The 24,316-nt window shown below is 37.3% G+C and overlaps 1 protein-coding gene across 1 annotated transcript; it reads right to left on the reverse strand.

Moving 5' to 3' along the window:
* TRIM58 (tripartite motif containing 58) lies at positions 1–23,167 on the reverse strand. Its single transcript, XM_027843504.1, has 6 exons — positions 22,724–23,167; positions 14,657–14,752; positions 13,378–13,608; positions 7,681–7,703; positions 7,433–7,533; positions 1–530 (listed from the first exon to the last, which is right to left on the reverse strand). Exons 1-6 carry the CDS (start codon positions 23,165–23,167, stop codon positions 1–3), a joined length of 1,425 nt encoding a protein of 474 aa, XP_027699305.1.
* Positions 23,168–24,316: the final 1,149 nt, after the last annotated feature.

Below are 24,316 nucleotides of genomic sequence, written 5' to 3' on the forward strand. Positions count from 1 at the left end.
CTAATTCTTCCTTTCTATCACTGCTGTTAGGGTCAAAGGAGCTGAGTCACAAATGAAGAAATAGGGCCGGATGGTCCCTGATGACACTTGGGTGAATGTATAGATGTGCCTTTCTTCTGTGATGTTGTAAAAGGACACTTCCCCAGCTTCACAGTCTAAGAAAACTCCAATTCCTTCTGGCCGTTTCTCTTGGAGGATCGGAACTGATGGGGATGCAAGAACCATGTAATCCTTCCCTTCCAGCAGCCACAGTGCCCAGATTCCATTTTCAGGGGATGGTGCGGCCTCCCCCTTTCGTGGAGCTGTATCCAGGCAAACTCCCAACCCCCACTCTGTCTTATCTCCCATAGTCACTACCCAGTAATGTTTTCCTGAGGTGAAACTCTCCATACCCAGGACACAAGGCCATGTGTCAAATCGCTCTGCATTGTTGGGAACTTCCTGCCATACATTTCCATCCCAAATGCTCTGTTGATCCTCAGTCAGGTGAAGGCTGGGGTGAGCTGTGGCAGGATCCAACCTCACATTAACTGTGGGAAAAAATATAGAAGAGATAGAATGGGACACCTTTTCCCAAAATAGATTGGACCTAACCACAGGATGCAGGGGCAAGAGGGCTGAGTGTCTTTATTTCTCCCTTTTCTCATCATACAGGAAAAAATGCAAAAGATGAAGTTTACTCCACAGGTCACTTGACACATGCTAGATCCATTGGACTCCTAATTATAACCCTTTTCCCCTCCCCAGAAGTCCTGATGTTACCATGGACATCTCTGCTTTCCTCTATCCTTTCACTCCACCTACATTCCTTTAATGATGTTTCTGATCAATAATTATGTTTCTGTGGAAATATTCTAATTCTCTTATAAGCTGATGTTTCTAATAAAAATGTGCAGTAAGACTTCATTAATTTAGACCCAGTTAATTTAAAATTTGTCATTTAACAATCTCTCTGAACTTCAGTTTCCTCATTGGTAAAATAAAAAATGAGGGGTTGAGCTAGATGATCTTCCAGAAAGAAATCTGTGATACTATTATTACTTGGTGAATGATAAACTGAAATTCACCTATAAACTATAAAAATACAGTCTGCTGTACTAACCTCTAATCAAATATAATCATAGTGAGATGTTTAGCTTCCTTTAACACTCAAATATTTGAAAAATGTATGAATATATTATATATGTATGCACATGTTATCATATGTACATACACATCTTGTGTTCTGCAATTTAAGTCCTTTGTCTATCAGGAAATGGGTAATACATTTCATCATCAGTCATCTAGAATCATGGCTGGTCACTACTCTGATTAGAGTTCCTAAGTTTTTCAAATTTGTTTGTCTATACAATATTGTTATTGCTGTATAAATTGTTCTCTTGGCTTCCCCCCAAGTCAATTCAACAAAAATTTTATTGAGTACCTACTACACGTCTATTTTAGTAGCACATATCCATTTGCATAGAAATAATGAAAGTTCTCATTGGAATTATTATTGTTAGAAGTTAATGTTGATTACTTTTTGGCAAAACCTTGTCAGAATACCTTGGAGCTATTTGGCTGCACTTAGCTGGTGTCAGAAAAATTAGTTGGAAAGTAAAAGAATCAATTGACCAACCAGCACTTGTATCTGCACAACACTAAAAAAAAAAATACAGTTGACCATCCAATTGCATACTGATTTGAATAAGCCAACTTTTCAGAATTGTGTAATTTTTAATTTTTAAAAAACATTTTTTAAATTAGATTTTTTTCGATCAACAAAAAAACTGCCTTCCCCCCACTCTTTCCTAAGTGGAGAATGAAAGGAAAACAAAAATCAATTTATAAACATCTAGAGTCAAGCAAAACAAATTTCTACATTGGCCATGTGCAAAACGAAGTATATATACATATACTTGTCGGAATGAGTACATGCCCATACATGCACATAGTGACATGTGTGCACAAGTATATACACAGAAATACATGTATACATGTGTATTGTGTGCAAGTTATGTGCATATATTCATGTATGAATATATTACATGCATATACACATTATCATGTATGCATGCATATATCATATTCTTCAGTTTAAGTCCTTTGCCTATCAGGAGGTGAGTAACATGTTTCATCCTTAGACATCTGGAATTGTCATTTCTGTGATCAGAGTTCTTAAGTCTTCCAAATTTGTTTGTTTTTGCAATTTTGTTGTTATTGTATAAATTGTTCTCCTGGTTCCTTTTCACTTCACTCTGCATCAGTTCATCAGTTTTCCCAGGTTTCTCTGAAAACATTCCCTTCACCAATTTCTTATAGCTTCATAATATTACATCACATTTCTGTACCATAACTTGTTTAGTCATTCTCTAGTTCATGTGCACTCCTTCAGATTCCTATTCCTTGACACTCTCAAAAGAGTTATCTTTTTGTACATCCTTATTTAGAGTTTATTTTCCTTGAGACTCATCTCTCCTTTAATCTACAGTCCCTCACATTCCCCTTTCTCCTCTCTTCTTATTTTCCTGTTGAATGAAATGTATTTCTGTATCTAATTGTGGGTGTCTGTGTCTGTGTCTGTATCTGTGTATTCTTCCCTCCTTTGCCCAGTTCAGATGAGAGTGAGGTTCAAGTGTCAGCTGTTTCTTCCTTTCTCCTTCCCCTTACCTTCCTCCTGTATCCTGATTATGTAAGATAATTTTTTAAACCTTCCTTTCCTTTCCCTCTCCACACTTACTCTTTCCCTTCCTTTTCATTCTTCTTTCAAGATCATCAAGACATATCAGAGCAATTACAAGGCCTTTCTAATTGGTCTCCCATCATGATCCTTGATGGTGATAGAGTTCAGAGGGGAAACAGCTACTGATATTAGAGTGTTAGCAGTTTATCCTTGCTTAGTTACTTAAGATTATTTGTTCACCTTTACCTTTTTATGTTTTTTTAAATGCCTGTGTTCAAACTTTTAAATTTCTGGTCTTTTAACCAGGAATGTTTGGAAGTGTTCTATTTCATTAAAAGTCTACTCCCTACTCTATACCCTCCCCCCATATAATTATATTTAGTTATATATTAGTTTTGCTTGGTAAACTATTCCTGGCTACAAGCCTAAAATCTTTTGCCTTCTGGAATATTATATTCCAAACCCTTTGTTCTTTCGTAGTGGTGGCTGCTAAGTTATGTGTGATTCTGATTGTGGTTCTTTGGTGCTTGAATTCTTTCTTTCAGTCTATTTGCATTATTTTTTCTTTGACATAGAAGTGTAGGATTTGGGGTATAATGTTCCTGAAAGTTTTAATCTTGGGGTTTCTTAGAGAGGTGACTGGTAAATTCTATTTCTACTTTGCCTTCTGGTTTTAAGAAATTTTGGCAGTTTTTAAAAGAATTCTTCAAATGTGATGTTTAAGCTTTTTTTTTTCTTAGTTGTGGCTTTCAAGTAGTCCAATGACAATTTTTTTTACTCTTCAATCTATTTTCAAGATCAGTTGTTTTGTCATGACACACCTTACTTTTTCTTTTTAAGTAGTCTTTTTACCATGGAAAATATTTGACAATGTAAAACATTTCTTCTTGTCTCATATCATCAGCTTCTATTTGGTCCAGTCTAAGTTTCAGGGAGTTTGTAGATTGGGTAAGGTTTGACCTCTTGAGCCAAGTCATTAATTCCTTTTCTAATTCTTTCTTCCATAACTCTCATTTCAGTCAGGGCAACTTAGGTAGCACAGTGGATAAATAGTACTGGGCTTGGAGTCAAGAAAACCTAAGTTCAAATCTAGTAGTTCATGGCTAATTCTTTTGCTATTTTCTTAGGTTATTGAGTATTGTATTGTTTTAGGATGTCAGAGACAGCTCAAGCTAGGAACCTGTACAAATTTTCAATGCTTCCAAATTGATCAGTTGGAAGGAAAAGTATGATGGATGGCCCCTTGGTCTGAGCAACAGTAGACTTCTGCTGGACTCAGCCAGTATCTTTCTGCCCTAGTTATTCCTTCACAGGCTTCAGATTAAGCTAGACACTGGAAGTGAAATCCTGTTCTGCTTCTTATTGCTTCTGAACTTCTTTGTTTAGTGCATAGGATAGGGCCCTTGACCACTATTTACCCTTTTAATGCCACCCCTAGGTGCTGGTGTCCTCAATCTGCTTAGAATCTGTCACTCAGATTGGGTGGTTAACAACAATGCTGCCTTACTGTTTACTTATAAAGCTGTTCTTACTCCCTATGCAAGGACATGGTGCCCTTGTGTGGGTTTGGGACCTCCTGTTGCTCTGGCTCATAGCTTTCTTCTGTATATTCTATTTATTTATAGCACATCATGGTCCAGGCCAGACCATTCCCCAGTGTCTTTATACCTCTTTATCTATCTCTCTATGCTGACCTGGGCTGAAAAAAAAATTACTCACTGTGATTTTTCTTTCCCCATCCAGATTTGATCTAGTACATTTTCTAGTTCTCTTTCAAGGAATTGTGGAAGGGGAAACAGAGCTATCTTCCTGCTACTCCACCATATTAACTCCACCTTGCCACTCTTTTGGAATAGTATGAGCATGGTGAGCTCTAGGTGACTTGTTGTTCAGTCATGTTGGACTCTTTGTGACCCCATTTGGGGTTTTCTTGGTAAAGATACTGGAGTGGTTTGCCATTTCCTTCTTCACCTCATTAGATATATAAGGAAACTGAGGCAAACGAGGTTAAGTGACTTTCCCACGGTCACATAGCTAGTGTCTATGGTCTGATTTGAACTCATGAAGATGAGTCTTCCTGACTCCAGCTCCCCCCCCAACACTGTATCCACTGGGTCACCTATCTGTGAGATAGGTGGTACAGTGGATAGAGAACAGGGTCTGGGGTTAGGAAGACATGAGCTAAAACCTGGCCTCAGATGCTTGCTAGCTGTGTGACCTTTGGAAAGACTCTTAACCCTGTTTGTCCCAGTTTCTTCATCTGCCAAATGAGCTGGAGAAGAAAACGGCAAATCATTCTAGGATCTTTGCCAAGAAAACCCCAAATGGGGTCACAGAGTCAGACATGATTGAACAACAACAAGGGGAGGTAGAAGTATTGTATTTTAATCAAAAGGAGGGGCAAGTTTAATTTCCAAGGTATTCTGGAGACTTGGTAGAATTAAATCCATGACTAGAATATGACTCTGAATGGGTACATTTTGTTAAAATAAAAAAACTAAAACATGATATAGTAATGATGTAGAACAAAGGAGAGTGACCATTACACTGGAAATAACAGAACAAAAAATGTTGAGCAGGGAGTTCATATCCAACAAAATGAAGCAGACAGTAATAGAGAATCTAGCTGCTTTTGATGAATTTAAGTCTCCTGGCCCAGATGAACTGTGACTGCTGGTGCTAAAAGAATGGGCAGATGTTATTGCTCAGCATTGGCACATAGTTGAAAGCTGGGAGAGGTGCCACAAGCTTTGAAAATGGTAAATGTTCTCTCAAATTTCAAAAGAGAAGAGAGAAAAAGAGTCTGCAAATCATGAGCCAGTGAGCTTAGCTTCAATTCTTTGGAAAAATCTAGAATGCATCATTGAAAAGATGTTTGGCAAATCTCTAGAAAGGGAAATGGTGATCTCAAAGAGGTAGTTTGACTTTATTAAAAACAAGTCATCCCCAACTAACCTCATTTTTGTTTTAGAGAGGATTGCTATACTAATAGATAATGAGGATGCTGAAGATGTAGTTTTCTTAGATTATATCCCATGCTTTATTAACTGTCATAATATTCTTATTCAGAAGATGGAGAGATATGGATTAGACAATAATACAATCAGATGGATTTAGAGCTGGTTGAATGGCTGGACTCAAAGCGTAGATATTAATAGTTTATTGTCACTGTGGTTAAGGTGTAAATGACATACTTATCAAACTTGCAGGTAATGCAGACCTAGAAGGAATATATCTATACATTGGATCACAGAGTCAGGATCCAAAATGCAAGCTAGGGCAACTGTCATGCTCTAAATTGTGGTGTGGTGCCATAGATTATCTCGCTAGCTGAATCCAGAAAGATGAAATTCCAATGAGGTTAAACGAGCCTTGCCTGTGAGTCTAGAAAATCAACTTCACAAATACAATAGGGATAGCCAGATACTATTCTATAAAAGATCTGGGGGAGGGAGGGTGTTCATGAACTAAAAGCTCAATATGAATAATCAGTGTTATATGGAAGACAAAAAAGCCAATGCAAGCTTGGACTGCAGTAAGAATGACAATAGCTTCCAGCAAACAATAGGAAGTTAATAGACCTATTGTAATGTGCCCTCACCAGACCTAGAGTCCTGTGTTCAGTTCTGTATGACATCATTTAAAGAACACTGATAAGCTTGAGAGCATTCATATGGAATGGAGAGAATGGTACAAGATCTTGAGTCCATGTTATATGAGGATCAGTTGAAGGAATTAAGTATGTTTAGCTTGGAAAAGATATGTCTCAGGGTTACATGAGAGCTGTCTTCAAGTATTTGAAGGAGTCTCTTGTGGAAGAAGGACTAGACTTATCCTGTACGGTCACAGAGGACAAAACCAGGAACAATTGGTGGAATTACAAAGAGGCAAATTTAGGCTTGATATGAAAAATTTATTGATAATTAGAGCTGTCCCAAAGTATAATGGACTGCTTAGAGAAGTGATGAGTTCCTCTTCATTGGTGATCCTAAAGCAGAGGCTAGATGATTACTAGGTGTATCCTAGTCTGGATTCTTTTCATGTAGGCATTGCATGAGATGGTTACTGAGGTCCCTTCCAACTACCAAAAAATTTAATCATGTGAAAAAACACTAACCAGTAAGTAAATTGGAATAGCTGGGATATTGCCCCAATTCTGCCACTAACTAAATGCCACTGGTCAAGATGTATCTTCCCTTAGATTTAGTTTTTTATAAAATGAAAAGGTTAGATTAGGTAATTTCTAAAGTTTCTTTTATCTCTAAATCAATGAACTTACAATATTATATCTGTTTGTAAATTGATTGACTGGCTAATTCAAACATCAATTATTATTGATTTATAGAATAGTAGAGTGACCATCTTTCTGGTCCATATATTTTCCAAAACAGATAACAAAGGTCTAGAATGGTGAAGTGAATTGCCCACAGTTATATAGTTATTTAGCAGCAGAGCTCAAACTCCACAGAACCAAAGTCTCCTTACTCAAGTCCAATGTTCTTTCCACTACAACATACTGATTTGGCAGACTTCTTTTTCTTTTCCTCTACTTGTTGCTGTGAAGTCCTGTGGTTACCACTTGAATATACATAGGATCATTACAACAGTCTTTCTTTGATTATATTCTACAGTTCAAACATGTCTCTAGTTTAAATAATCTGTCCCAATTTTGCTACATGAGAGTTGACTTTACAAAATTCCAAGCAGATGATGGTAACCTTGGATAACTTCAAAATCCAGGACCTCCACCCTCACGAAGCTACAATATACCTTGGAACCTCTTGAACATCATCATCATTCCAGGGACACAACACATTGTCTTCAGGTCTATGGAAATGAGTTCTGGCTCCTGGAATTTTACATTCTCAGCCCTAAAAAGAAACAGTTTCTCATGACTCTTCTGACTTTTCATAGATCAGTGCAATCTCCTCTCCCACATTCTCACTATCTCCTTCCAGATTCATCTATATATCATCTAACCCTCAAGTACTCTGAACAAAAGCAGAACAAGGACTTACCTTCTCAAGACGTCTTTAACATTCTGGAGAGGAAAGGAAGACAAAGGGTAATGAAAGGAAAACCTATCAATTGTGTTGCAGAAAGAGAAATAGGGTTAAGTCTATCTTAAAAGCTTTCACATTTTCCTGAAGGTGAGATCCTGATGCATAAAAACAAGGGAGGCTATAAAAGTTATTTCTATGAATTTTTATGCACAGGAGATATTCCAATTTCTTATTCCCTTTTGTCCTTCCATGATCTGTGAACCAGCTCCATTACACTGGAATAGTGCTAGCCTTCCTCTGGGCAAAAGTTCAGGCAACTTCCTATGATACTAGATCGGTGCACATAGCTTCTGGGGAAGAGGGGAAGGATGGCACTTCTCTAAGCAGCCATTAGAAGAATGGATGACTTCCTAAGGGCCACAACTATAAGAGGCAACTTAAGCCGGGAACATCAGAGATCTAGACTGGGTCAAGCTATTGATAAATATTCATAGGTCTAACAACATCAGTCTCCTGCTCAAAAGTTTCAAAGGTTCTGTATCATTTATAGAATTAAATAGAAATTTAAGGCCTTTTATAATCTGATTTTAATGCAACCTTCTAGCCTTATTTGACATTACTCCTTTTTATGTACTCTATAGTTCAGTAAACTAAAATAGTCTTATTTCTCTATTTTGTTCTCTCCTGTCTCCATGGATTCACAATGGCACATGCCCCAGGAACTGGAATGTACTCTCAGCATATTTCTGCTCATTGAAGTCTTTTCCTTTCTTTAAGACTCAACTCGGTAGCCACCTCAATCAACACCATTATCATCTACATTTATGTGGCATTTTACAAACATATTATTATATCCATTGACAGTTGAGGAAAGTGAGGCACACACACAGAGAGCTTTGTTGCTGTTCAGTCATATTGTCTCTTTGTGACCCCATTTGGGGTTTTCTTGGGAGTGGTTTGCCATTTCCTTCTCTAGCTAATTTTACAGATGAAGAAATTGAGACAAATAGGATTAGGTGACTTGCACAGGGTTGCATCACTAACAAGTGTCTGAGGCCAGATTTGAACTTAGGTCTTCCTGACTCCAGAACTGGCACTCTATCTACTATGTCACCTTGCTGCCCAATCACATAGCTAGTAAATGTCAAAACTAGAACCCAAACTCAGGTCTTTGGAATATAATATTAGTGTTCTTTTTACTAGATTCTTCCAAGCCATGTGAAAGAATAGATGTTATAACATCTATCAATTTCTCATTGAACATTTGTGAGACCTTCCTGCAATCTAAATTTACTCTTGAATAATTCAAAAAGTCCATTCTTTTGCAAATAAGACAATTCTAGCTGTCTCCGAAAGTATTTCTCTCTCCCATGATACAGATTCTTGAGTATCTGTTGGCTGCTAATTTACTTGATCCCTTATTACAGGATATCTCCATAGAAATATCATAATTCAAAACTGATAGTTTACAGTTGTGTCCTTTGTTCTTCACATACTTAATAATGTTATAATTGGCAGATGGTACTCTCTGGCTGAATGAATAAGGTTACAGCAGAAGAACATACCAGTCAGTAGAGGTAGTGCCCAAATGAATTGAGTATGAATATGGGCAGCAGCACCTTTATTCAAAGATATGATTCCTTTGGAATTTTCTATCATTGAGGAGGTGAAAGAATGTCAGTTGGCATCTCATCACTTCTAAGAGGCAGAGCTGAGAAGGCAATTTGACTAGAATCATGTAACTTGGTTTGACTAGAAGTAATAGGCAGGGATTCTTGAGTTTTGATCACTGGATCTCAATTTTAATCTTGATAGGAATTATTTTGTGCCATATACATTAATATTATTGCTAAGGACAGTATTTTCATCATGCAGAAATAATTTATGATATAGGTATGTATGTTCATCAGCTAAGCATTCTACTATAGTTTATATAATCATGACTTTTGTTAAGTAAATCTTTCTAGAGCAAAAATGTATAGTTGTTTTTTGGAATCAGCTTTATGATTGTGGTAAGACCAAAGGCAAAGTATTCCACTTTAAACTCAGACTCCCTGACTTATTTTAGGTACAGAAGACTCAATAGCTGGTAGAAGGAACATAAGTTCCTTCTTTTAGGAGTAACAATAACACTCTCCAGTGAGCTGAAAGTAAGCTTTCCCTCTATGAATTTTCCTCAAACTTAATTTCTCTTTTGTTCCTATCATATTCTTGCTTGAATTTTATCTGTCTATATGCAATTCAATTCAACTCAAGAAGGTTTTACTGAACATGTATTAGGCACTATGATAAGGGTCCTGGAATATGATGACAAAAATGAAATATTTCCTGCCCTCAAAGTGCTTACATTTTTCTAAGGGTATGCTACACACACACACACACACACACACACACACACACACACACACACACAACTAAGTACAAAATGGAAACAAAGCAGATTCAAAGCAGTCTTGGGAGACAGTGAGAGCATTAATATCTAGGAGCATCAGGAAATGCCTCTTGATGGAGGTAGCATTTGAGCTAAGCCTTTAATGGAGCTACAGGTTACAAGAAAAGGAGGTAAAGAGAGAAAACATTCCAGATTTGGAGGAAGTTTGTGCAAAGGCACAGAGATAGGAAATAAAATGACACATATGGAGAACAGAAAGTAGGCCTGTTTAGCAAGACTAAAGATTGCAAAAGAAAGAGTAGGGTGTGATAAATCTGGGAAAAGAATCTGAGGTCAGATTATGAAAGGGGTTAAATATCTAACAAAAGAGTTTGTATTTTATTCTAGAGATAATAGGAAACCACTAAAAGTTTTTGAGCAAGAGAGTGATATAGTTGGATCTATACTTCAGAAATAACAATTTTGAAGTTATAAACAATGGATTGAATAAGGGAGAAACTGGATGCAGAAAGACCAATTAGGAGCCTGCTGCAATAGTCTAAGAAAAAGGTGATAAGGATCTGAATTAGTATGGTGACTGTGTGAATGAAAAAAAGGGGAAAGATGAAAGAGATGTTATGGAAATTGAACATATAAGACATGGCAAATGATAAAATGTGGGGGATGAGAAAGATTGTGAGGTGCTGAGGTTAACTTTGTAGTCAACTTCCAAGGAGAGAGCTGAATTATATAGATTTGGGAATCACCTGCACAGGGATGATAGTTGGACCTATGAGTTCACCTGGTGAAGATAGTATAATGAAAGAAGAAAACCCAGGACAGAATCTTTAGGGATGTTAATGTATGGACTTGAGATGTAAATGATAATTAAGAAAAAGAGACTGAAAAGATTTCAGTGGTCAGACATCTAGTAGCAGACCAGGAGACCAATGTTGTTATAAGAACCCAAACAAGAAAAAGTGTTTATGAAGAGGAGGTGATTACCAGTGTCAGACACTGCAAAGAGATCAAGAAGAATAAGAAATGAGACAAGGCCATTGGATTTAGTAATTAAGAAATGATTTCCACAAAACAATAGAGAATGAATGTTAAAAATTATAAAGAAAATGTGTATCCCCAAAGGAGAGATATAAAAAGTCCTACCTTTCTCCTTTTCAGAGGTTAGAGGCCCACAGTTGTAGTATATGTTGCATATATTTTATGTTTTTTTATGTATTGTTAAGTTTTGCAGATTTTTTCCTTTTTTCCTTTCTTTAAAAACAATTCTTTGTTATAATGGATGACTCTTTGGGAAAGTGCAAGTGAAGGGATACTGGTAAGTAATTTAGGTGATTTTTATAAAGAAAGGATATCATAAAACATATTTTGGGGAAAATAAATGATGGACAATCTTGGAGGGAGCTGTTTCAGTTGAATGGTGAAGTCAGAAGCCAGATTGCAAGGAGTTGTAATGTAAATGAGATATGAGGAAGTAGAGTCAATGAACTTAGATAGTGTTTTTCTAGGAGATTGGGTAGTGGAGAGATATTTTGAGATATATATATTAGAAGGAGAGATATTTGATGATAGCTTGAGAAGTTGGCAGAGTCATGTGAAGGTTTTTATTTTAAGGAATGGGTGAGATCAGGAGGTTAATAGGGTGGCATTGGATAAAGAGAAAATAAGAAATAGATACAAAGCATAATTGAAGTTTAATGTCCCTGGAGATTATAAGCAGGGATGGGATCAAGAGAACAAGTGTAGGTAGGCATTAGCAAGGATAAGGACCAATTCTTCCTCAGAAATCAGAGGAAATGAAAAGAAAATGGGGGATAAAGTAGAGAGAATTTGAATTAGAGAGAAAAAAGAGTTCACAAAGTATAATCTCAGGTTTCTTGATAAAGTATGAAATGAAGTCCCAAGGTTTTAAACATGTGTGATTGATAATATTGAAATAAAAAGGATTCTCATATCTTGGGGGAAGATAATTAATTCTTTTTTGGACTTCTGGAATTTAAGGTACTGGTGGGACAACAAGGTGAAGAAATCTTTTGAACACTTAGAGATGGAGTCCGGCAATAAAGATTTGGAAATCATCTGCACAGAGATCATTGAAATCCTGGGAGTGAACAAGTAGTCTGTAGAGAAAGAAGACAGCCAAGGAATACATCTTGGGAAACACAAATCTTAAGGGCATTTGAGAAAGGACTAGGGAGTCCTTTCAGACAGAGAATTAGATGATAGGGGAGGTAGGAGGAGGATAAAGATAGTGAAACTAAAGGAGAGGAGGAAAATGGTTAATAGGATCAAAAGTGGTTCAAGGAAGACAAGGATTGAAAAGAGTCCTCACCTATACAAGTTGTGGCTAATGTATCCTACCAGGCCAGCTCTTTGGTCCAGAACAGATCAAGTGACAGACATAAGAGTGGTAGAGGTTAATGAGACTACAGTGACACACGTAGCGAGCTAGCTAAGACTAGGTCATTGATATTACTGGTTGTGTTGTCATGGTGACATGCCCATCATCACTTAATGATTGGCTAAGTACTGAGATTTGGGAATATTTACAGTGGGATTGAAAACAGCCTCTGATTCATGCTCCCTTCCTCTTTGTTCTCCTTACTTAGGACTGTGCCCACAGCTGCAATTACTTCATTTCTACTCTTTGCTCCATATCTTATTTGCTGATCCAGATCACAAGCTCCATGAGGCTGGAAATTATGCCCCTCTGTTTTACATCCTCACCACACAACCACTACTGCAGATATTCTAGTCCAATGTGGAAAAAATAAGCAGGTTTAAGTTGTAAAATAAGAAAATTAGACTAGTCATGAAGAACTTCAGATCAAGGAGTACTAACAGTGAAATGGATGATGAGACCCTATGGCAGAATGCATTTATCTGATATAAAATGGGGATTATTGATATCTGGGTGTGATGTTTTGGTAGACACTGTAATATAGTAGGAATGTCACTGAATTAGTAGCTAGTACACCTGGTTTCTATTCCTGGCTCTGCCCTTAATTGGCTAAGTGACCATAGACAAGTTACTTTTCCTTCTGGACCTCAATTTCTTCATCTAGAAAGTGAGAGGGTTATTGAATGAAAATCCCTTCCAGGCTTAGAATTTCTTGGTGTATTTTACCGATTGACTGGGTGTCAGTCACTGAAGTGTGCATGTTAAGAGCTACAACTTTTTCATGAGGTTGGGGGAGTAAAATATGACTCAACACTTTATAAAGAATAGATAATATAATTATATCTTTGTTCTGTTTAGCCCTATGGTTCTATATGCATATTTCATTGTCCTAGTCATCCCTCTAGCTCTCTCTAGAATTCACCTCCTGTAGGTCCCAAGCTGTGCACTGACTACATTTCTCCAAATCCACAGTTAAATTTTTCAGGGTTTGGCTCTGCTTAGCCAGTTTGGCCTTGCTCTCCCTCAGTTTTTGTATGGTCACTCTCTCCTCCTCTTCTAATCTCCGTAGCTGCTGCTGCTCCTCCAGAGCCAGAAATCCATGCTGTTTCTGAAACTCCAACATGAATCGCTGTCTCCATAGCTCCACCTTTTCCTGTAGGAACAAAAATGATAGAGGGTAAGCAATTACTGTGTGTTCAAAGATATGGACAAGAGTGAATATACTCCAAGCACAACCACAGAGATAATAAAAAGATAAACCCAACTGAAATGAGAGGAGAGAGTAAAGGAGCTAATCTTTGTCAACTTGAGTAAGAAAAGGCTATGGTATGGTATTATATTAGAGTCTTCAATTTTGAAACAAGATATCATAAGAGGTATCATATGATCTCCATCTCTAATGAGAAGAGAACAAGAAAAGAAGAATATAAACTATAGCATGAAGGCAAGAAGAACTTTCTAAATCAGATACATTGATTTTGTAAAAGGTGATAAGAGGAGATTGAGAATGGATATTTTTGAAAGGCAGAGAAACCTGAATATCACTCCTATGTGACTTGGATATTTTAGGGATGAGTTAGCCTGGGCAAAAAAAATGACAAATATGACTTTTCACCATTCCATCTACTCATGTTTTCACATTCAATATTATAAATTTTTTCATGATGTTGGAAGAGACTTTCATGCATTGAGTGATGACTTCCTGTTGGGAAGGATGCTGGTTGGATTGGGGTACTTAGTGGCTTTGTAACCTTGGCCAAGTCACTTAAACTCTCTGGGCCTCATCTTCACAAGACTACAGATTTAGAACGAGAAGGGATTTCAGAGGTCATTTAGTCCAAACTCCTCATTCTATTGATAAAGAAATTGAGGCTCAGAAAAATTAAATGACTTGTTAAGTATTGCACAAAATGGCAGAAACAGTATTAGAACCAGCTCCTGTGATTCCAAAATTCTTGCTCTTTCTGCTATGTCATGATGAATCTCATCAATTTCAACAGTTCAGCATTAATTAAGCATTATGTACTAAGCATTATGCTAGGCAATAGGAAACAAAGACAAAAATAAAATACTCCCTTTCTTCTAAAATAACCCCCATGGGTACCAATGCGGGCCACACCATTATGACAGGATATTAAAATTCCTGCTCACACCCTTAACAAGACTCTCTGAAAAGGACTCAAATGTAGAATTCCTCTTACCTTCCAAATGACTATTTTTTTCCCCACATTGGTTTCCTGGTTCAACACTTCTTCCATCTCTTCCTTCACATGTTCTAAAGCCAACTGGACCTTTACCTATAGTAGAAAATCAGCTGGTAGCTCCCTTGGCAATGCCCAGGGACCAGGTTGAAATTCTAAGTCAAGAAATGGTTCCAAAGCACAGCCCCTGAGGAATCATGGAGGGTTTGAAAGAGATATATGAATTGATATGAAAATAATAAATAAGCAAACACATCTTCTATATAGGAAAGTGTCAATCAATCCATCAATAAAAATTTGTTACATGCCTGCTATGTGCCATACACTGTGCTTATTATTGGGGATACAAGGAAAGCCAGAACAGTCTCTGCCCTTGAGCTCACAATGTGATAGGGGAAATAGTATGCAAACAACTGCATACAAACAAGTTCTATACAGGATAAAGAGGAAATAATCAACAGAAGAAAAGGCCCTAGAATTATAATTGAAAGATTGGGAAAAGCTTCCTATAGGAAATGGGATTTTTTCCGGAACTTGATGAAAATCAAGGAATCCAGAAGTTGGAGATGAGGAGGAAGAACATTCCAGGCGTGGGGGAGAGAAGGGAAAATTGCTCAGATTTGGGAGATGGAGTGTTTTGTAACAGGGATATAAAGGAATCCAGTGTTGGTAGATCAAAGAGCACACGTGGGTGTGTAAAATTGGAAAGTTAGGGAAAACCAGACTATGAATGATTTTGAATGCCAAACAAAGGATTTTACATTTATCCTAGTGGTGACAGGGAGACACTAGAGTTTGTTGAGGTGACATGGTCAGACCTGCACTTTAAGAAAGTCATTTGACAGCTAAATCTGGACTGGAGTAGGGAGAGACTGTTACAGGCATACCATCCAACAGCTTATTGCAATAGTGGCATGAGGTGATGAGGACCTCTACCACATTAGTTCAGTCATTCCTAATTACTCTCTTTCCCTCAGTTTCCTCATTTTCTAACAACTTGAAACCTCAGTTTTCATCATCTGTAAGCTGAGGTTGGTAATTTGCTCAGAGGGTTGTTGTGAGAAAATGCTTTGTTAAAATAGAAAATATTATGTAAATTTGAATTATTATTATTATTATTATTATTATTTTCTATCTTAGCCTTTTTTTCAGCCAAAGACAAGGTTTCGTCATATTGGGCAGACTCTTAAGGAATCTGAATATTAGTGATCTCTTGGCTATATTATAAGAATCTGAGCCCTTAGTCTTCTTTTTTTTTTTTTTTGACTGAGCAAGAATATTTAGAGTATAGATCCAATCCTTCAACATTATGGACAGGTAAGGTAAATATAGAGCATAATCCCTACAAAGATATAAGTATTCCCACAAGGAGTTTATAGTTTATTTGGGGGGATGAAGCATACACACAAGAAACAACTAGAAAACAAGACAATACACAATAAAGTGGTAAATATGTGTTAGAGAATATAGAAATTAGAGAAGAGAGGAGAGTTATTTCCTCCTGATACCCTCTACATTCCCCTCTCCATCCCTTTCTTAGTACTACTGAACCTTTCATAGCAGTTAAAAAAATTAAGCAAAGCTAACTGATAAAGAAAACATGTTTAAAAGTGGAAATAGCATTTTACATCTATGGTGTTTGGGAATTTTTTTTTTAAGAAAGAGGAGTGAGGGCTATTTTTTAGTTCTTACTTCCCTATCATTTAATTCATCTAATTAATTATCAAGCCCTTTTAATCCTGCCCTGCAGGATTAATCAAGCCCTACAACATCTCTCACATTTGACCTATTCACTCTCTTTTCCTTGCTGCCCCATATTCAATCCACCTTAACTATTACAATAGTCTCCTAACAGGTTTTCCATCTCTATACTTCCTGTTTTCCAATCTTTACTTAGTGATATTTGCAGAATAAATTTTCATATATAAGTATCTGGCCATGTTTGCTTAAAAGTGGCTCAAATAAGTGGCTATCACCACCAAAATAAAGTTCAAATTTTTATTATTGACTATTCAATATAGTTACCATGAATATCTCTGAGACAGGACATTCTCCTTAAGGAGTAATTGGCAAGTTCCCGGGATACTAGATCCTAAGCAGAAATTTCAGGAACTTTCACCATTATGGTTCTTTTCCCTCCCTCTTCTCAACAAAATATGAAAAGTGAAGATAATTCCATAAGACACTGGTCAAAGTTCTTTCATTCAAGTGAACAATTCAAGATATAAGAAACAATCGGTAATTCTAGTTCATGCTTATGGAGAATAAGGAAGTCCCTTTGTGATGGGGTTTTAGAACTAGCTTGGGGGATCCTATCTACAAAAAGTGAGATGAACCAGACAGGAATAATGCTGCCAGAGATGGAAGCATGAAAAGACAAATGGCATCAACTTTACAATTTACCTGACAGGGAGGAATTATAGAATTATAGATTTAGGAAGGAAATAACTTGCACTTCTAGACTGCTTTAAAGTTTTTAAGTTATCTTCCTCACAAAAAAGTCCTGAAAGATAATTTAGCATGAATATCACCTTCATTTTGCAGATGAAGAAACTGGGGCTGAAAAAGGTTAAAATGACTTCCTTAAGCTAATAAACATCAGAAATAGAACTTGAACCCAGGTCTGCTTGTCTCTAGGCTCAAGACTTTTTTTCCCCCTCATTACAACAAATTATCTCTCAGGAAGAGACCTAACAGGCCCCCTTTTATAAGAGAAATAAGGGATAGGTTTTATCAATGTCAGTAATACCCTGCTTATCTGGAGGCCAGAATTTGGGTGGCCTCAACCATTTGGAATACATCCAAGAACCAGGATACAAATGACAAAGTTCTCTGTGAAACCAAAATAGCTTCAGGGAAACAGACAAAATTTTATGAACTTTACTTAAAGAGTCTCCTAGAGCTTTACTGAAAAAATATTGGTCTTATTTTACACACAATTCTAATCTTCCAGGTCAAAGAATCACAAATTATAGAGACAAGAAGACGGAGGGTGACAAGACTGCTATAGTCTGGACATTAAGATCAGAAAGAAGTGAAAGTTCGTGAGTAAAGTAAAATGGAAAAAAAACTATTAGAAGCAGATAAAAGTCTGGGACTGTTTATGGTAGATGCAAAAAAGCCTTATATTCTCCATAGATCCTGAGGACATGACTATATAATATCCAAGTGAAAAAAATGTACATATTGATGATCCTGAGTCACTAAGAAAAAGATGATGTTCAAAGCCTATATGAGAAGGGAGGGGACAAAATGTAACCAATTTTAGAAGGATTTTTATCAAAATGGTTATAGTAAAATCAGTCCATAAATGAGCATTGACTACTATGTACCAATTACTGTGTTGGGTACTAGAAATTTGACACAAAAGTGAGGAAGAACTAGAAGAAAAGAAGGAAAACATTCTAAAAAGAGGGATAACTGTATACAAAGGCAAGCTGGAAAATCATACACAAGAATAAGTACACCAATCTGGCTTGATTGTAGGGTATGAAGAAAAATTAAAAAATGGATAGTCTGGAGCCAGATGGAGAAGGCCTTTAAATACCAAACAGACAAGGACTGAATTTTTTCTTAAGGGAAAATGGGAGACACTGAAGCTTTTTTAAATAGAGAAATGATGTGGTCAGACATGTGTCTAAGAAATATCAATCTGGCTTCTCTGAGAAAGATGGATCTGAGAAGTAAGAGACTAGTAGTAGGCTATCGTGATGGTTTAGGCAAGGGGTAAATACTTTGCAGGCAAAGCTCTATATAGTCAGTTAAAACAAGACCTGTAGCTGACTGTGCCTGAGATCATGAGCTCCTTATTACAAAATTCAGACTTAAATTGAAGAAAGTAGGGAAAACATCAGAGCTCATAGGTATGGCCTAAGTAACACCCCTCATGAATATAAAATAGTGGTGATGAATAGATGTAAGGAATTAGATCTGATACATAGAATGCCTGAAGAACTATGGACATAGTATTGTACCACAAAAAACATTCCAAAGAAAAATAGAAAGCAAAATGGCTATCTGATGAGGCTTTACAAATAGTTGAGGAAAGAAGGAAAGGGAAAGGGAAAAGAGAAAGGGAAAGATAAAGCCAACTGAATGCAGAATTTCAGAAAAAAGCAAAGAGAGTTAAGAAGGGTTTCTTAAATGCGAAATGTAAAGAAATAGGAGAAGACAATAGGATGGAAAAGATAAGAGATCTCTTCAAGAAAATTAGAGATATCAAAGGAATGTTTCATGCAAAAATGGGCATAATAAAAGACAAAAATGGTAGGGAATTAACAGAAGCAGAAGAGATTAAGAAGAGGTGGTAAGGATATATAGAAGAACTATACAAGAAAGATTTTAATATCACCAATAACCATGATGGTGTGGTTACTAATTTAGAGCCAGATATCCTGGAGAATAAATTTAAGTGAGCCATAGGAAGCATTGCTAATTATAAGGTTAATGGAGGTGATGAAATTCTAGCTGAGCTATTTAAAGTCCTAAAAGATGATGCTGTTAAAATTCTGCTCTCAATATGCCAGCAAATTTCAAAAACTCAACAGTGGCCACTAAATCAGAAAAGATCACTTTATGTCCCAATTCTAAAGAAGAGCAATGCCAAAAAATGTTGAAATTACCAAATAATTGTACTCATTTCACACACCAGCAAAGTTATGCTTCAGATTCTGCAAGCTAGGTTTCAGCAATATGTAACCAAGTATTACCAGAGCAGTTTGGTTTTCAAAAAGGCAGGGGAACTAGAGACCAAACTGACAACATTTGCTGGATAATGGAGAAAGCGGGGGAGTTATAGAAGGAAGAAAAATCTACTTCTGTTTCATTGACCGTAATAAAGCCTTTGACTGTGGGAATCACAACAAAATGTGGCAAGTCCTCAAAGAGTTAGGAGTATCAGATCATCTTTCTTGGCTCCTGAGGAATCTGAATGAAGGTCAAGAAGCAACAGTTAGAACCAAATATGGAACAACTTAAAGTTTGGAAAAGGAATGTGACAAGTCTACATATTGTTACCTTATTTATTTAACTTATATGCAGAGTGCATCGTGCAAAATGCCAGGATGGGTGAATCAAAAATCAGAATTAAGGTTGCCAGGAGAAATATCAACAGTCTCAGATATGCAGATGATACCACTCTGATGGTAGAAAATGAAGAAGGATTAAGAAGACTCTTGATAAGGATAAAAGAAGAGAGTGTAAAAGTTGGCTTGAAGGTTCACATTAAAAAAAACAGAACTAAGATCACAACAAGTGATCCCATCACTTCCTGGCAAATAGAGAAGAAATGGAAGTTGTGCCAGATTTTTTTTTCTTGGGCTCAAAGGTCACTGCAGATGGCTACTACAAGATAAGAGATGTCTTCAAGAAAATTAGAGATATCAAGGGAATGTTTCATGCAAAAATGTGCATCCTTGCTCCTTGGAAAGAAAGCTATGGGAAATCTACATAACATACTAAAAAGCAGAGCCATCACCTTGCCAACAAAAGTCTGTAGTCAAAGCTATGGTTTTTCCAGTAGCAATGTATGCTGTGAGAGCTGGACTATAAGGAGAGTTGAGTACCACGGAACTGTTAACTTTCAATTTATGCTACTGGAGAAGACTTTTGAGAGTCCCTTGGACATCAAGGAGATCAAATCAGTCAATACTTAAAGATATTCATTCAGACTATTCATCTATCTCCTTGGCTCCCAAATATCTATCTGTAGATGTTCCATAGGTATCTAAAACTCAGTGTGTTAAAATAGAATTCATTATCTTCCCCCTTTAACCCTTCCTTAAAAGAAGACAGGATTCATTTGAAAAGATTCTGATGTTAGGAAAGCATGAAGACTAAGGGAGAAGAAGATGGCAGAAGATAAGATGGATAGATAGTGTCATGGAAGCAATGAACATAAGCTTGGACAGACTTTGGGAGATGGTGGAGGAAAGAAGGGTCTGGCATGACCTCAGTCCATGGGGTCACAAAGAGTCAGACATGATTGAACAACAACAACAAAGGCAGAAGGTGATATAGGCCTGGACCAGGGTGATTGTGGTTTGAGTAGAGAGAAGAGGAAAGTTGTGAGAGATGTTGAGGAGATAGAATTGTCAATATTTGGCAACTGATGGGATATGGGGATGGGGGAGGGATGATGAGAGAATAACATATCAAGGAAAACTTCTAGATTGCAAATATGTGAAAAATAGTGATGTCCTCAATGAAAAAAAAAGTTACAAGGAGAAGTGGGCTAAAGGGGGAAAATAATTAATTTTGTTTTAGACACACTGAGTTTCAGATACCTGTGGAACATCTAGAGATAGATGTTGAGGAGCTCAGGAGATAGAAATAGAAGGAGAAGAGGTACAGTGTTGAGGTGATTTTATGCACAATGGGTGGGACATGGATGATACGTCTTCAGAGCATATTGAGAAGGAAAGGTCCAACATATAGGAAGAAAATCATGACAAAACAATATCACAAAAACCCAAGCACGTAAGAGCATTTGTAAGAGGGATTGATCAAAAGTGTAAGATGTTGGGGCAGCTAGGTGGCGCAGTGGGTAGGGCACCTGCCCTGAAGTCAGGAGGACATGAGTTCAAATCCGGCCTCAGACCAAACACTTGTCACTTACTAGCTGTGTGACCCTGGGCAAGTCACTTAACCCCAATTGCCTAAAAAAAAGTATAAGATGTTGCAGAGAGATCAAGAAGAATGAGAGCTTAAAAAAATATCACTGTCTTTAGGAATGAAGAAATCATTGGTCATCTTGGAGAAAACTGTTTTAGTGGAATAGTGGAATTTAAGACAGAGTGAAAGGGCTTGAGAAATAAGTGAGAAGTGAAAATGTGAAGGCAATGAGTGAACAGTATCTTTATCCCCTAGAAGTTTGATTAAAAGGGAGGAGGGATATGAGATGATAGCTTGAGGGGTTGGTAATGTCAAGTGAAGCATTTTTATTTCTTCTTTATAAATATGCAGAGGGTGGTTCTGGGCATGTTTGTAGGCAGGAGGAAACAAGCCAATGAATAAGGAAAAGTTGAAAATTATGGCTAGAGAGATGAATGAAGGGGCAAGTTCCTGAAGATGGGAAAGAATGGGATCAAGAACAAAAAGAAAAGAGGAAGAAAAAAAAAGAATGAGTGCAAATAAGAGATGTGGATTCCAGGCAAGAACCAAATGCCTAACTATAGTATATATTCAGGAGATAGGTTGACAAACAAGTTTGGAAGTTAAATCAAGGTCTGTCCTATGGAGAGGCAGCATGGTAGTGTACACATTCAGATGCCTAGGTTTGAATCATTTAAGTTCGTTGAATCTGTTTCATCATCTATAAATTATGGATATGAACTGTGATCTATCTCATAGCCTTGTTGTGAGGAAAACCAATTTGTAATCTTTGTGTGTGATATTATCAAGAGGTCACATAGTGATCTCTCTACTTCCCTTGGTTTTCAGATGTGACTAGAAAAAAGTTAATTACCCTCACCAAAAGTTATGTTAGGGTTACACTGAAACCTATATCTAGAAGAAATCTATTCATTTGAACTATAAACCACTTCAAAAATGCTGAATTTTATTTTTAGGAAATCCTTTCCTAACTCATAGTAACAGCACATATACTTTGTCCTCCAACTCCTTTAGAATTTTCTTTGACCCTAGAACTTGTCCTTTGATTTCCTGCCTTGGTCTCCACTTTGCTTTCCCTTGTACCTGGAGTATCTTCCTTCACCTCCCTTGTCAAATTCTTACCCCATCCTTTAAAGACAAATTAAATGCCGTCAAATTCAGTAAGCTTTCCTTTACATCCCCTAAGAGTAACAAATTCACCTTTGCATCTCACATAGCATTTTGTTTTCTACCTTTCTAAAACATTTTTGCAGTATTGTATTAATAATCTTACACTACTAGTACACTGTAAGATCAATGAGGGCAAGAGGTGTCATATCTAAATTTTTTAAGACCTCCTTTGGTGCACAAAACTATGCTTTTCACTAACCAAGGGCTCAAAAAATGTTGTTATATTGAATTGAATTCTTCTCTCCAACCCTATTCATGTCTTAGGGAGAAGGATATATTTCTTACCTTATAGCTTCTGGTCGCTTCCTCTAGAGGAATGGTCTTGTGGGTTCTGTGCTCTGGGGAAGTGTCACAGATCCAACACAATGGTATTTGGTCTTCTTCACAAAAGTGGTTCAACTCCTCTTTATGAATCTCGCATAACCAGGTTTTCTTTGTACTGGAGCTTAAGCCCAACTGCTTGATGTTCTCCACCATGCTGGCCAGTTGTCTATTGGGACGGAAGCTATTCTGATGAAATTGACTCCGGCACTGGGGGCAGGAGTAGACACTCCCTTGAGAACTGTTTGATTTCTCACAGAATTCAGTGATGCACTGGAGGCAGAAACTGTGGCCACAGTCCACACTGACTGGATCCTGTAAGAAATCCAGGCAGATTGGACATTTTGCTTCTTCCTTCAGTCTCTCTACAGGAAAACCTGTAGCCATGGCTGTCGCTTTACCTAACATCAACACACCCAGTGCCTGGCTTGTCTGATAGCAGCTGCTATTTCTTACCAACCTGATTGTACTGGTCCCTCCCTTATTTTGAATAAAGGAGGGTTGTGATCCAATGAGCGTAAAGGGACAGGGACATTTGGAAATTTGAGAAATGTGTTTCTTTCATATGTTTCTTTCCCTGCCCCCTAGACAAATGCCAAATTAAGTCATACCATTGAGAAATCAATTCTGTTTATTTTTAAAGACCTCCACAGCATTCCATTTATCTCCTCTGGCTATGAAAACTTTTAACATTCAGAATCAGTACTTTATATTTGACTGGAAAGGCTCAATGAAGCTAGAGGATATTATTCTTTTCTTGGTGGAGATAAATAACTCACTACAATCTTTTCTATAATGCCTTTGCATCAGCTTAATTTTAATAATTATTTTTAATTAATTTAATTAATTTATTTTTATTTTAATATATATTAATATATACATCGGTTAATAAATACAGTGTCCTGCAATGGACAGAGCACTAGATCAAGTCCCAGACTGACACAAACTTGCTGTTGCTATTATTGTTAGACCATTAGTCAACCTTCTTAAACTTGGATAAAATAATTACAGTTACTTTAAGTTTTCTCCAATCTGAGGACTTGACTTTGTTATCTAAATGGCTAAGAAGACTCAAAGCAAATTCTGGAACAACAGAACTAGCAAAAAGACTGAGTGAAGCAATCCTTCAGCCCAAGAACCTTGGAGGATCAGCAAGAAAGGTCCATCTCACTTGGGTGAAAGGGGAGCACAGTTTAGGATGGGAAGTGTCCCAGCTAGCCAACAGTAAGTACCACCTCAGCAAACCAGGAGGAGATCCTGATCCCTAGTGAGAAGCAGGCAAACATCAACACCAGGAGCCCCACATGCTTTAACATAGCCAGGGGAACTGGCAGACCCCAGCTCCAAGAACCACCACATGCTTCAGCGAAGCCCCAAGGCAAACAGGAATCATCCAGAGCCTGGGCCAAACAGGTAAACACCAATTGTATGAGTGCCTAAGCAAATAGGCAGCTGCCAGCCAGCACAGGCACTGCCAAACTTCATCATAACCCCAGGCAAAAAGGCATCCTCCAGATGCCTGACCACAAGTGCTTCAGTGTAGCCACTGGAAAACAC

This window comes from Vombatus ursinus, unplaced genomic scaffold, assembly GCF_900497805.2.
Source record: "Vombatus ursinus unplaced genomic scaffold, bare-nosed wombat genome assembly UNPS02014910.1, whole genome shotgun sequence".
Lineage (NCBI taxonomy): Eukaryota > Metazoa > Chordata > Mammalia > Diprotodontia > Vombatidae > Vombatus > Vombatus ursinus.